Source organism: Melanotaenia boesemani, chromosome 2 (assembly GCF_017639745.1).
Source record: "Melanotaenia boesemani isolate fMelBoe1 chromosome 2, fMelBoe1.pri, whole genome shotgun sequence".
Classification (NCBI taxonomy): Eukaryota; Metazoa; Chordata; class Actinopteri; order Atheriniformes; family Melanotaeniidae; genus Melanotaenia; species Melanotaenia boesemani.
The window spans coordinates 24,943,613-24,957,365 of NC_055683.1; the positions used below are offsets into that span (position 1 = coordinate 24,943,613).

Consider the following 13,753-nt stretch of genomic DNA (forward strand, 5'->3'; position numbering starts at 1 on the left):
AAGATCAAGAACTGAAAGATAAAATGTGAATAATTACTACAGTGCAACATTACAAATGTGATCAGTTAATTCCTAAATCAATGTAAGTCATATTATATATATATAGATATTTTGGAAATCCATGCTAAATGTGAAAGGGCTCACCTGTTTTAGACGATGATCTTGACAAAAACGATAATTTGGTTCGAGAGGACCAAAGTCAGCTGGAAGGCCTAAAGCTGTAAGTGGGAAGCAGAGAGCAGGCTAAATGATGGTGAAACAGATGGGAGTGGTTACATACAGTCCCACATTTGAGTTTTCCTCGACTACTACTCATCATTATCTGTTGTCTCCGCCTCTCAGCAGCATACTTTTCTCATGATGAATCAGTTCAATAGAAAGTAGAAACGTGTAATACATTTTATGATTTGGGAGAGTTGGGGGGATCTATTTAATTCAATTCGGCTTTATTTGTATCGCGCCAGCAAAGTCATAGGAGGGCACTTTCCATATAAAATCAATTCAAGCCAATTCAGTGTGATCCAATCAGTGTTCATACAAACCAGTTCATGAAAAATGATAGCCTAGCTGTGGAAACCAATGGATTGCATTAAATTTTGACCTCTTTTCAATCCCCGATCCTGAGCATGCACGAGGCAGCGGGCAACAGTGAAGAAGAAAAACCTCTTTAGCAGGAAGGAGAAACTTCTGGCAGAATCTGGCTCAGGGAGGATATTTATATGTAGACATTACTTCAGTTGTTATTTTACTTTGTATTAAAAGAAAAACAAAACAATACTTTTATGAAAAATCAATGAAAAAATAAGTATTTGACCCTCAAACCTTCATCCTTTAACACCCACCACTCTTAAATTCATGCAGACAGAATTAGCAGAATTATTCTAAAAAAATACCCTCTCAGTCAGCTGTAATTAAAAATAAAAATAACTCAGTTCAAAAGTCCTTGTACTGTCTAAACACATAATAACTCCTGAAACTATTTAACATATAGATCCAGACAAGCACACACTCATGCTTACAGTCAGTTACTCCTCAGGGAAGAAAAAAAGAAACCAAAACAAAACGATTAAATGATGCAGACCTGTAGATAACAAGGGTGGGGCCGCTCTTAACACGCACATGGCTGATTCAGCAAAGAATTGCAAGAGAATTGCAAGACTTCTGTTTAAACCACAGATCCTCTGTTCCAAGGGCAGCGACAGCATCACTGCATTATTGTATATTTGTGTTTAAGTAAGTTGCATTTCTTTTTTCTTCTTCTTTTTTCATGATTCTGCATAAAAAGTTATCATTACACTCTGTTTTTAAGTAGCAGCAGAATAAACCCTCTATGCACCAAATTTGTAAAAGATCGCCAGAAAGAGAGCTTAAACCTCTTACCACTCTCCACCGCTAGATGGCAGACATGTGAATCAGCCGTCAGCAATCGAAAAAAGAAAAATCTTTAATCTGGCCTACTTTTATTGTCTATCGGTGTTTATATGAACAGAATAAAATAGAATATTTCTCTATTACGTGGAAAATTGTCTTTGGGTCACCATCACAACCTACGATATAGTACTGCATAGGTGCTGTAAAACCACAAATAAAAATGGCTCTGCTTGGAGACCCCTCTCGATTAGTGGCGTTGCAGACATTGTCATTACAGGGACACATTTATTGTGATCATGTAAAACCGTGGGGAGTCGCATATGATTGGTTAAGGAACCAGGAAGTTGGAAAGAGCAACACGGTGCACCCAAGTTATTCCGGCATGGAACTCTTATTTTGAAGGAGAAAAACTTGACAAAGACATTGTTGATGTAGGAGACAGATTGTTTATCGGGAAGCTTCCTTTTATCCCTCGCAGCAAATGAGAACTTTAAATTATTTTCAAGGAAAAAATCCCAATTATTCAGCCTTTAAACTGAACTGACCCGTTAACAGAAAAATATGCTGCTGAGAGGCGGAGAGATGTAATGAATGGAGGAAAGCTCATATGTGGGACTGAATGTAACCACTCCCATCTGTTCTGCTCTTATTTAGCCTGCTCTCTGCTTCTCTCTTACAGGTTCACGCCTGCCTGCTGACTTCAGCTCTCTTGAATCAAATTACTGTTTTTGTAAAGATTACCTTCTAATACAGGTAAGCTATTTTAACTTTTAGTATGGATTTCAAAAACATGAATCTGTTCATTTAATACAACTTGCATTCATTTAAGAGTTAACTGATCACATCTGTAATGTTTTTGTTCACATTTTATCTTTCAGTTCTTGATCTTAATCATGGATGAATTTGTTCGTGGCAAACTAAGTCAATGGGGTCTAAGTGAGTTGATGGAAAGATTTAAAGGTAAAGTATCATTACTGATTCGTTTTGGGCAATTACAGCCTCTACATGGACGGCATTGTGTGGTCTGACTCTGAAACTTAACAATAAATACATTAACATGCCAAATTGTTCTGCTCTGCAACTCTGTTCATTCATGCATCAAAACATTTTGGGAGAAGTGCTGATCAGTTCCTGCTTTTCTTCTATGTTTGCATATAATTTATTTAAACAAGGAAAGTCAGTGTATGAGCCCAGAGGTTTACCACCTCCTAATGAATATCAGGTGAAATTATTTCTGCATGTCAAAGATTTAATGAAGCTTTTGTAATTACAGAACAAGACATAACCAAGGAAAGTCTTTATTGTCTTGAAGATCGAGACATTGATTGTTTAATCCCAAAAGTGGGACCAAGAGCAATATTCAAGAGAAACTTAAACCTATTGAAGGTAAATAACCTGCGATATGAAATAATCTCTTTACGTTTTCACATTTGATACATGCAACTTCTGGAGAACTTCTGTATAAATTATGACGGCATTAAATATGAAAATATCTCACTGGCAAACAATGCACTCCAGAGAATTTCGACATTTATGGACTTTTTTTTTTTTTTTAACTATCTTCTTGACAGCAAGAAGAACAAAACACAAATGTGGGCACTGAGGATTTTTCTGTTCCAGTAAGTTTTACATATTTTTACAGTGATGAAATATGATAAATTAGTTATTATATAGTTATATAACCACAAAAATCTAAATTATACTTTCAGTGTTTGCTTAAAAATTATATTGCATTGTCTTTTATGTCCAGCATCCACAGCATCATGAAGAAGTCATTGAGGTAAATATGACTATGAGATTCACAGACATTTAATGAGTGAAGAACATGCCAGTAGTTTTTATACTTACACATATTTGGCTGAGGAACGTCTCACTGGATGACTGTTGTTGATTGAGAAACAAGGATGGTCAATATGATCACTTTTAAGTTAGTTTCCTCTCCCGTCTTTGACAAATGTCCTAAGAACATAAACTCAAGTGTAGCTATCATGTTGTGTATATTTTAATTTTAACAATAGATCAAATGATCAAATATGCTCCAGGAGTCAGATATTTATGTTGATCTTTAGGTTGGGCCATCTACACGTGACAATGGTGAGATACCAAATATATTATCTTTTAGATGCTATGTAACTTTTGAAAAATATACTGTAAGTAAAGATTTTGAGAGACCCTGGATACACAATACAAATGCTATTATGTTATTATATATATATATATATATATATATATATATATTTTTTTTTTTTCCAACAAGGAAAAAGAAAGCATGGTTCTCCTCTGGAGATCAACAAAGGTCAATCACCAAATAAGCAGCGGTGTGAAGCATCAGGTAATTTTTTTAAAGAATTACAGTATCTAGCTTATCATGAGGATGAACAAAGCAATGACATTTTTCGGAGAATTTCTGTTTCTACACTGGCCACAGAAACAAAAAAGAACGTTTTGTTTCTATAGTGTTTGTCATTTAATTTTTTTAATTTGTGGTTATTTTTAAATTCTTTTCTTTGATGCAAACAGATTTAAGGATACTGTCTGAAGTTAAGACACTAATGAGAAGTGTTGACACAAGTCTGCAAAATCAAGACAACACAGAGCTCAATGCTTTCCTGAAGTAAGTTTTGCATTTTCTGATTTCATGCAAGTTTTAACACAGAAAACACAACAGATTTCTTTGTCTAGGTCATGACCAGTAAGAAATATAATTCATACCTGTGAGTTTAATATAATTTCTGTAGCAATCAGTCAAAAGTCACCTTAACTGGCCCGTTTAAAGTTTTAAAAGTTTAAAGGTAGGTGTAACTGCATTAACACAAATTATACAGTGACAGCAGGAGTCATCTTTCACTTCAAGGTGTGAACAGGATGAACTAAATGCAGGCATGTGTTTCAGCAAATTTCCATCTTTCACAGCATCTTAAATAAAAGTTTGCTGCACGACTCTCAGTAATGATAGATAGAAGTCTATAATCAGATCAAGCAAATATTTTCAGTGCTTGTGTGTTTATAAATGAATCAATTTTGTCTGAACTCATCACAGGACTAAAATCATGGATTTGGAGACAGATAAGAGGGAGCTGGTTGGTGTCTTTGGCAGAACTGGAGCAGGAAAGAGTTCTTTGATAAATGCTGTCATTAAGGAGAAGAAACTTTTGCCCACTGGCAGTGTCAGTGCATGCACTTCAGTCATGATTAAAGTAGAGGCTAACAGGCACAACCACAAGTATGAGGCGGACATTGAGTTCATAACAGCAGAGGTACAATTAACTTTGGATATGTTTATTCTGTCGAAAAAATACAGATTCTTTTAATATTATTTTTGATGACACTATATTTTGTTTCCTCCCTCCCTCCCTCCATCCATCTGTCTATCTATCTTTCTTTCTTACAGGAGTGGAAAGATGAATTGTGGTCAATGAATCAGCTCCGCAAGGATAATCCAGATAGTGAAATGGAGAGTGATCATGATGATGATCTTCGTGACATTGATGACAAGCTGTCAGCCCTTTATGGAGACGAGTGGAAAGAGAAAACACCTGAAAAACTCATGGACAACAAATACTTCAGAGAAATTCCAGAATTCCTCAAGTCCGAGAAGAAGACCTTGTCGTGCGACTCAGTAAGACATTAAAAACAGATTTAAGCTCCAGTCTAACTTTGATTACTCTCATCATGTAGCACAATGCTGTACATGAATGTGCACTAAATATAGACTACATATTGGAACTGTAAAATAATGTGTTTGTATTACGAAACGAAGACAAACTACTTTTCTCAAGCTATTTATGAAGATTCAAACTCAAGCTGGTACAGGGACCATTTTCTGCTCGGTCTCTGCAGTCAGCAGCGCTGTTACTCTGCACTCAACCTCCCAGAAAATAGATTCTGTTCAAATGAAGGATACTAACTATAACTAACTAAGTAATTTGATACTAACTACAGCCGAATGGCTACAAAGTTGGGGAGTAGCCATGTTGAGAACTGGCCCCTCTCTTGTTGGGGCGCTGAGCTTGTTCTCAGCTCTTTGTGTCATCCTTCCTGCTGTTGTGTGAGGCTTCATCCAGAAAAGAGAACACACCTACTCTGCCTCATGGTGTTGGTTCTGACTCCATCTTGTGCTCTCTCTATGTGTGTATGTAAACTACTCTCTTTGCTTCAAACTACATGAAGACTAAACAAAATAGGTTAAGGCTTCTACTTTATGACTATAGCTCACCCCAAAACAAATAAAAAAATGTCCCAACAGAACATCTGTTGATAACATCTGATCTGATAACAAAATAGTGACATCTAAAATCCACTGCGATGTCATAAAGTAAACACATTCCTGAACATTTATGGAAGTACAGTGTCATTGTTATTTTTTTTATTAATATTAAAATTTACCTAAAAGTGAGGTCCAGATTTTGCGGCCAATCAGATTTTGACTATAGCTTAATTAATTTTCCCTGCTATCCACAGTTGTGCCTACACTGCATGTTTTGTAGTGTTATGTTCTTTTATTGTTGTGTAATTGTACACATACACACACACAGTAATGCAACTCTGCATGAAATCAGCACAATTCCTAGAGCTCAATATTTCTTTTTTTCCCTTAAGGCCCATCTTTGTGAGTGTTGTGCTTACACTACATGCCATGTCTTTTTTAAATGTACAATAGCTCGGCCTTAATCTAAAAAGAAAAGTTTATTCCATCCATCCAATTTTGCCGCTTATACTGAGTCGGGTTGCGGGGGCAGCTGCCTAACCAGGGAAACCCAGCCTTCCCTTTCCCGGCCAAATTTACCAGCTCATCCAGGGGATCCCAAGGCATTTCCAGGCCAGCCGAAAGATGTAGTCCATCCTGTGTGTTCTGTGTCTTCCTTGATGCCTCCTTCCGGTGGGACGTGCCTGGAACATTTCACCAGGGAGGTGTCCAGGAGGCATCCTGACCAGATGCCCAAGCCACCTCATCTGGCATCCTCTCGATGCTGAGGAGCAGCGGCTCTACTCCCAGATCATCGAGCTTCTCACCCTATCTCTAAGGGAGAGCCCAGCCACCCTGCAGAGAAAACTCACTTTGGCTGCTTGTATTCGTGATCTTGTTCTTTTGGTCACTACCCACAGCTCGTGACCGTAGGTGAGAGCGGGAACGTAGATCTACCAGCAAAGAGCTTTGCCTTTTGGCTTTGCTCCTCCTTCACCATGACAGACAGATGCAGGGTCCACATCACTGCAGACACTGCATCCCAGCCGCTTCACACTAGCAGCGAAGAGCTGAAGATCACGGGTCGATGAAGCCAACAAAACCACATCATCCGCAAAGAGCAGAGAACCAGTCCTGAGGCCACCAAATCGGATCCCCTGAACACCTCGGCTGTGTCTAGAAATTCTGTCCATAAAAGTTATGAATAGAATTGGAGACAAAGGGCAGCCTTGGCAGAGTCCAACCCTCACTGGAAACTATTCTGATTTACTGCCGGCATTGCAACCGAGCTCTGATACCATTTGCACAGGGACCGGATAGCTCGTACAAGGGGGTCTGACACTCCATACCCCTGGAGTACCCCCCACAGGAGTCCCCAGGAGACACGGTCGAATGCCTTCTCCAAGTCCACAAAGCACATGCTGTTTGTTGCATAAGCACAAACAACAGTCCACCCCAACATACAGGCGCCAAGTCGTGAAGGCAATGAGCATGCTCACACCTGCTCAGCGCCTCTCACTGGAAGCAACTCCAGAATGGAAGAGGGTCCAGTCCCTCTCAAGGACAGTGGTTCCAGAGCCAAAGCCGTGTGTTGAGGTGAGTGCAGCTATATCTAGCCGGAATCGCTCAACTTCGCGCACCAGCTCAGGCTCCTTCCCCGTTAGAGAGCTGACATTCGGTGTCCCTAGAAATAGCTTCTGCAGCCGAGGATCAGAACGCCAGAGTACCCGGCTCTGGCCACCGCCCAGCTCACACTGCACCCTATGGCCTGTCCTGAAGTTGGTGAGCTCACGGGAGGGGGGGCCCAGGTCACCTTTTTGAGCTGAGTCTGACCAGGCCCCATGGGCAAAGGCCCGATCACCAAGCGCCGTGCCCCACCTCCAGGCCTGGCTCCAGAGGGGGCCCCAGTGACCCACGTCTGGGCAAGGGAAACATGGGTCCATGGTTTGTCATTTTCAAAGGGGTGCTTTGAGCCGTGCTTCATCTGGTACCTGCCCTAGACACCTGTTTACCATGGGTGACCCTACCAGGGGCATAAAGCCCCCGACAACATAGCTCCTAGGATCGTCAGGACGTGCAAACTCTTTCACCACGGTAAGGTGGCAGCTCATAGAGGAGTTTGTTGATAAATTATCATTTGATTATCTTGTAAGTGCCTCCTTTTACTGTAAGATACGATTATTGAACATTCTTTTATTGTATAATTGTATACGTACACACACATGGTAATGCTGCTCTGCATGAAATCAACACTCCTGCACTTGTCAAAAACCGTTTAGAGCTCAATTTTTCCTTTTTCTTATCTTTTTTTCCCTAAGGCCCGTCTTTTCTCTTTTCTTTCTTCATCTTTTACCTCTTGAACTAGATTTTAAAATTTTTAGTCAGCAAAACAAAATCTAAGCAGGCAACAATGGTAGTAAATGGAGGTAATGGAAGAACAATATTTAAAATGGTGCTCCCATTCCAAAAGAAACGTAATGTAATGTATTTGGCTTTTTTTTTTTTTTTTTAATATAGCCATTCAGCTAAATTCCCCGTGGTTTCCTAACATATCATTTTCATGACTTAATATTACTTGGAGGATCCACTGTTGCATGAATATTTTTGGGATATTTTCACACATTTTTTTAATTGTTCTTTGACAGAGGAATGTGTTGATATAAATGGCTTGTGAATGTACCAAAATGTGTTCTGTTGGATTAGAGACAGACAACTGAATATGACAGGTCATAATTTTCCCTTTGTTCCCTTATTAGAGATTCTTGTTTTCTAGAATTGTGTTTTGGATACTAATCATGCTTGAATATTGTCTTATTTTTTTTGTTTGTTTTTTTGCCATTTCTTGGTATATTCATACACATTTATGCTTGTCAGGGTTGCACATTCATTATAAAGTTAATTCTGCAGTTTTGTACAAAATGTCCCCTGACTCATTCTTAGAATTTAACATTATTCATCATACTGATTTTTGTTATTGTATAGCACATTTTTCATTTGCACAATAAGTCAAGCATTTTTTTTAATTTTACATATGTAATTTTTCATTTTTTGCAGGCTCAAGAGCTAACAGCAAAATTTGTCAAGTACACAAGAAATGACACAAAACAAGAAGGTAAAGAAGTAAGGAGGTGGTACTGGCCTCTGGTGAAGTGTGTGACTGTCAGGGTACCAAACAATGATCTTCTCCAGCACGTCACACTCATAGACCTACCTGGAAATGGGGACCGTAACAAGAGCAGAGATGAAATGTGGAAAGGGGTAATATATAGTCAGAATGTTGTTAATTTTTCTTCCTAAACCAAAAATATTTACAATAAGTATTATACTGTTTCAGATTGTTGGAAGCTGTTCTACTGTGTGGATTGTGGCTATTATTGATCGTACTGCTGCAGAAAAAGAATCCTGGGAAATCCTGAAAAATGTCAGAAGTCTTATTGGAAATGGTGGCGAGTGTCAGCAAATTCACTTCATCTGCACCAAATCTGATGACATTGAAGATCTGGATGATCAGTAAGTCATTTATTATACTAAACGTATAGTTGAATAAAACTCCAAAATTGTTCGGCAACATATAAATACAGTAAGTAAACATATATTCTATACTAGATAGCTAGACAGACCGACAGAAACTGGAACAATCTAAAGTTTGTTTAAGTATATTTTGTCCTCATATGTTTACTGTGGATCTCTGCATCAGATGTGTGAAATTCTGATCATGTTTGAAGTGTTTTAAGTCATGTTTATATTTAAATAAAGAAATGTATGAAGCTTTACTGTATCTCTTCTTATAGCTCAGCAGATGCTGTTCGTGCCCACATATTCAAGAGAAACATGAAAGCCAGAGAGGAAGTGTTAGAGGAATTCAACAGGCTCCACACAAGTAAGGTAAAATTAAAAACTACTGTATTAGGGAAAAGTAAGACAACCAGCTGCACAAGTTTTGAGTGAATCAAAGGCCTGTATCAGCCTACATAAAGAAGCTCAGTCACAATGCAAACATGGGTTTCCATGCTGTTGCACCCCATGTGACTCTTGTCCTATACTGAGATTCACAGCCAGCTAAACTTTCCTATGTAATGCATCCTCCAAGGAACAGACAGGTGTCGTAGTTGAACAGGATTTACTACACGGAGGTGTGAAACTGAAATAGACAAATAAAAGGAAGAACACAATGTAGCACACCTAGGGCATCAATTTCATATTCAGGAGCTACATATATTACAGTAGCATGTTATTTTCGCTCAAATTACGTGAATACAGTAGGACAGACCTTCTCAAGATATACATAACAAGGCACACAAGAAAATACAATATGTGGCGGTGACTACATAAATAATGCAAATCAAGTCATGAATCAACTTAATAATCAGCTAAATATAGTCTAACAATGTGACAAACGTGTGAACTTACTTATATTGCCACTCAAAGGGCTAGGAACAAACGGATGGCCCGAGATAAAGAATGAGGCTTCAGCCTGGCAAGCATACCACCATTCTCATGACCCATAAAAACAGAAAGTTCCTGTTGCATCACTTCCTTTTATTTACTATAAGCTGAAGCTGCAGTACTAGACCTGCATGGAAAGGGCCATGCAAACAGAACTGTGTCCCCCAGAGGCCCAAACGCGTGCAAACAAATCAACTGTTCCAATACAGTTTCCCTACCTAAGATTTGCTATTTACATCTACTCATTCAACACAGATAACATTAAAGTTATGTTAATAAATTGCTTCCATTTTTTATGGTACATTTGGTACATCTTTGCTATTATATTTATCTTTGATAAATTGTATGATATGGTGCAGGGATACTGTAGCATTGTGTGAATCAACATGAATGGGTGATAGATATGCTGGGTTTGACACTGGATTAATTTAAGAGTAATTTATTATTTCAGTTTGTCATCCAGACATTGTCTACAAAATATGTATGAAAATGTTGTTTTCCTAGAAACGCTTTGGTGACGTCAGTTTCGAAGTGTTCACGGTGAGCTCCCAAGAGTTTCTGACAGAAAAACATCTAAATCAAGAGGAAACTGGTAGGTGTGATCTTTGGTGTTTGCAGAAAACGTTCAACAAGCATGTCCTGTTTTTTCAGATAATTAATAGAGTCTGACTTTTGAATTTTACAGAAATACCTGAACTACAGGTCTTTCTGAAAAATCTCAATGACTGTCACTCGGAGACATTAAACTATGTGTCTGGAGCTCATGGGATTCTCTCCTTGATTCAAGGGGCCAGATGTGGAGAAGCAGTAAGATAGTTCTCCCTGATAATTACAGAAAATAATAAATTACCTTTAACTACACAAAATTGACGATTTTTACACAGGTTTAGCCATAATAGTATTATGTAATATTATTTAATAGAAGACTTCCTGAACAAGAAAATCTACTTTTTTTCAGGCTGTTCAAAAAACTGATGTCTGTAAACAACTTGAAAACAAGATAAAACATGAACTTGGCTCAGTTAAAGAAGAAATGATTAAAGCTTACAGAGCTTTTAAAACGCACCTCCATAAAGGAGTGGAAACCTCAAAAAGTTCATATAAAAAAAGCTTGAACTGGATTTATCCGGTAAGTAATTATTGATTAAACTGAACTAGGCTTTGATTTGCTAAGTTCAACTCCCCCCTTTATTTTCCTTCAGAGAAAGAATGGCAGAGGATTCCATAAGATACTGAAGTGTGTGGTCAACAATGGTGGAGTTTATCAGCCCAAAAAAGGAAAAGAAATAAACTTAAACATGAAGTTAGCATCATTCCTGACTGACAGCATTGATGAAGAATTCAGGAAGACATTCCCGTAAGATTTCAAGGAGCTAAAAAATTATTTGCTCAGCTTTAAACTCTGTGGAATCCTAACAATGAATCTGATCTTTATGGATAATCAACATGCTGATGTGTTATTTTCTTGTTATTTTAACTGCTTCCTGTCTATTTATACATAACACTCAAATTTATTCATCCAGTTATCCAAACAGAGAATTATATACCTGATTCAAGTTATGCTAAAAAATTACTGTTACATTGACATATTTCCTAAATTTTAAACTGGAATCTAGTTCTCTGGTTGGATAATTGGATGTTTGGTGGGATGAGGTATTGTTTGGTGTACATGTACAGCACCAGACAAAAGTTTGGACACTCTTTCCCACTAAATCAATGAGATATACATGTATGTACAGCATACATACATGACCATGTTCTACACACGATGAAGATGACACAAAGTAAAATGTTATAAAGATTCAGCAGTAAGTGAGACAGTTTGCAGGAGGTCTTTGTGTTTTTACTTTGCCTCCCTCAGACAGACCTGTGGTTTATTCTGGTGTGACTTCTTCAATTCTACAAATATTTACATTTTTAAATATGTTTCAGAAATGACGGAAAAGACGGGCCATTCTTTGGTGTCATCAATAAATTTTCATTGGACACAGAGGGACTGATTCAGGAGTACGATGGTGTCAAACTGCAGCTCATCTTTCTGAAGACAGAGGTGAAGGATGGGAAAAGCAACAACCTGCTTATTGTGTTAAAACTGACGTTTTATTTTGCATATCTGCTAATGCAAAGCTGTTAGTATTTACAGGATATGTATTTTTTAATACTGAGGAGGTAGCATAGAAAGAATTTTAATTTACTGCTTTCCAGGTCAAATCTGGAACAATACCACGTTTGGAAATCATGGTTTTTATTATTCCTTTTAGGAAGAAAAAATCAAGACAAAGCTGAAAAGAGAAATCCGCGACCGCAAGAAAAAGATCTACAACAGTCTGACGGAGACCATTGCAAACAATATGCAAGCCTGCTACAAGAGTAAGAAAAGAAATCACAGCAAATCCTGTCATGATAACAGCACACGTTTACCTTTATTTGTGATTCTGCATAAAAAGACATCATAACTTCTTTTTTAGGAGCAGCAGAATTTAGAGGAAAGGACTCGTTGCAAAACATGAAGGACACGATTAACAAGTATGTGTCTAAGCCTGAGAACATCATGCTTGACCAGGCTAAGCAAGTTATGTTGAAGAAGCTCGAAGACTTGGTGGTATTTCACTTTAGTAAATTTACTACAAATTGAAAGCATTTTAAGCTCCACAATTCACATTCATGTCTGAGCAGCTATGAGATCATATTTAACAGCACTTTTATGTTTGATGGAGTTACTTTAAACTACATTTTGCACTATAATAAGTGATTAATGTTTAAATAGGAGGACATCTGGGAAACTCTGGAGAAAACAATGAAGGAATCAATTGAGCTCTCACTGAAGACCAATGACAACTCAATCCCAGGTAAAGCACCAGTCTGATCTAATAGTAAACCATTAAACTTTGTTATTATTTAATGGGAAAGTGTGTCCAAACATCTGACTGGTAGTATGTAATTATATTCTTATCTGTGTACGTAAAGGAAAACTGTGTCCACCAACACAAATAAATAGATTAAGTTTTGTGACTTTTTTATGAACTACTGTGTGACTAAGCTGAAAAGGACCATATCTAAGTAAAATAATTCATGCAGACCATTAAAGACCCTGTAGATATTTGACAAATATCTCTTTGTATTATAGATGTTTCAGACAAGCTTATGCTGGTACAGAATCACTACAAACAACTAGGAGGCATCTCAGAGGAGGAAATGTCATGAAATGGGTAAAACTTTTCTTTACATGTAAACATTTATTGATTGACTCATTTTGACTTGACAAATGTTACGTGTTTTTAGTAACACTGATGTGGTTCTGTCCAACAGATGCGCTGAATCCACGATCAGGACGATCCAGGACAAGTTCAAGGACCTGACATTTTGTAGACAAATGTTAAGTAATAGATTATTTGCTGCTTTGCTAAATGTTCTGTTCTCAGTTATTTTATCTTTATCTTTATTTCTACACACACACACACACACACACACACACACACACACACACACACACACACACACACACATGTGTGTGTGTATACATTATACTTTGACTTTAGAGAGATCCATTTTTTTCTCTTTTGTTGTAGCAGATTATTGCCTTTGGCATAGATGCAAAAATGTAAAATAATAATGTAATGAGAGGTGCTGGTTGGATACAAACTAAGAGTGTTTGTAGTTTCATCATACAGGTTACAAGGCCAGAATCAGGGCCAGCTTAACCAATTTTACTTCCATTTTAGTTTAATATGGCTTTGCAGGAAAGGAATT

The 13,753-nt window shown here is 37.7% G+C and overlaps 1 protein-coding gene across 1 annotated transcript; it reads left to right on the plus strand.

The window, feature by feature from the left end:
* Nucleotides 1-2,264: 2,264 nt before the first annotated feature.
* On the plus strand, nt 2,265-13,508 carry LOC121627997 (nuclear GTPase SLIP-GC-like). Its single transcript, XM_041966888.1, has 17 exons — nt 2,265-2,307; nt 3,892-3,985; nt 4,412-4,628; nt 4,763-4,990; nt 8,612-8,815; nt 8,892-9,067; nt 9,349-9,442; nt 10,508-10,595; nt 10,689-10,810; nt 10,962-11,132; nt 11,206-11,360; nt 11,936-12,053; nt 12,265-12,373; nt 12,472-12,605; nt 12,771-12,852; nt 13,131-13,212; nt 13,313-13,508. Exons 1-16 carry the CDS (start codon nt 2,265-2,267, stop codon nt 13,205-13,207), a joined length of 2,112 nt encoding a protein of 703 aa, XP_041822822.1. The 3' UTR covers nt 13,208-13,212; nt 13,313-13,508.
* Nucleotides 13,509-13,753: the final 245 nt, after the last annotated feature.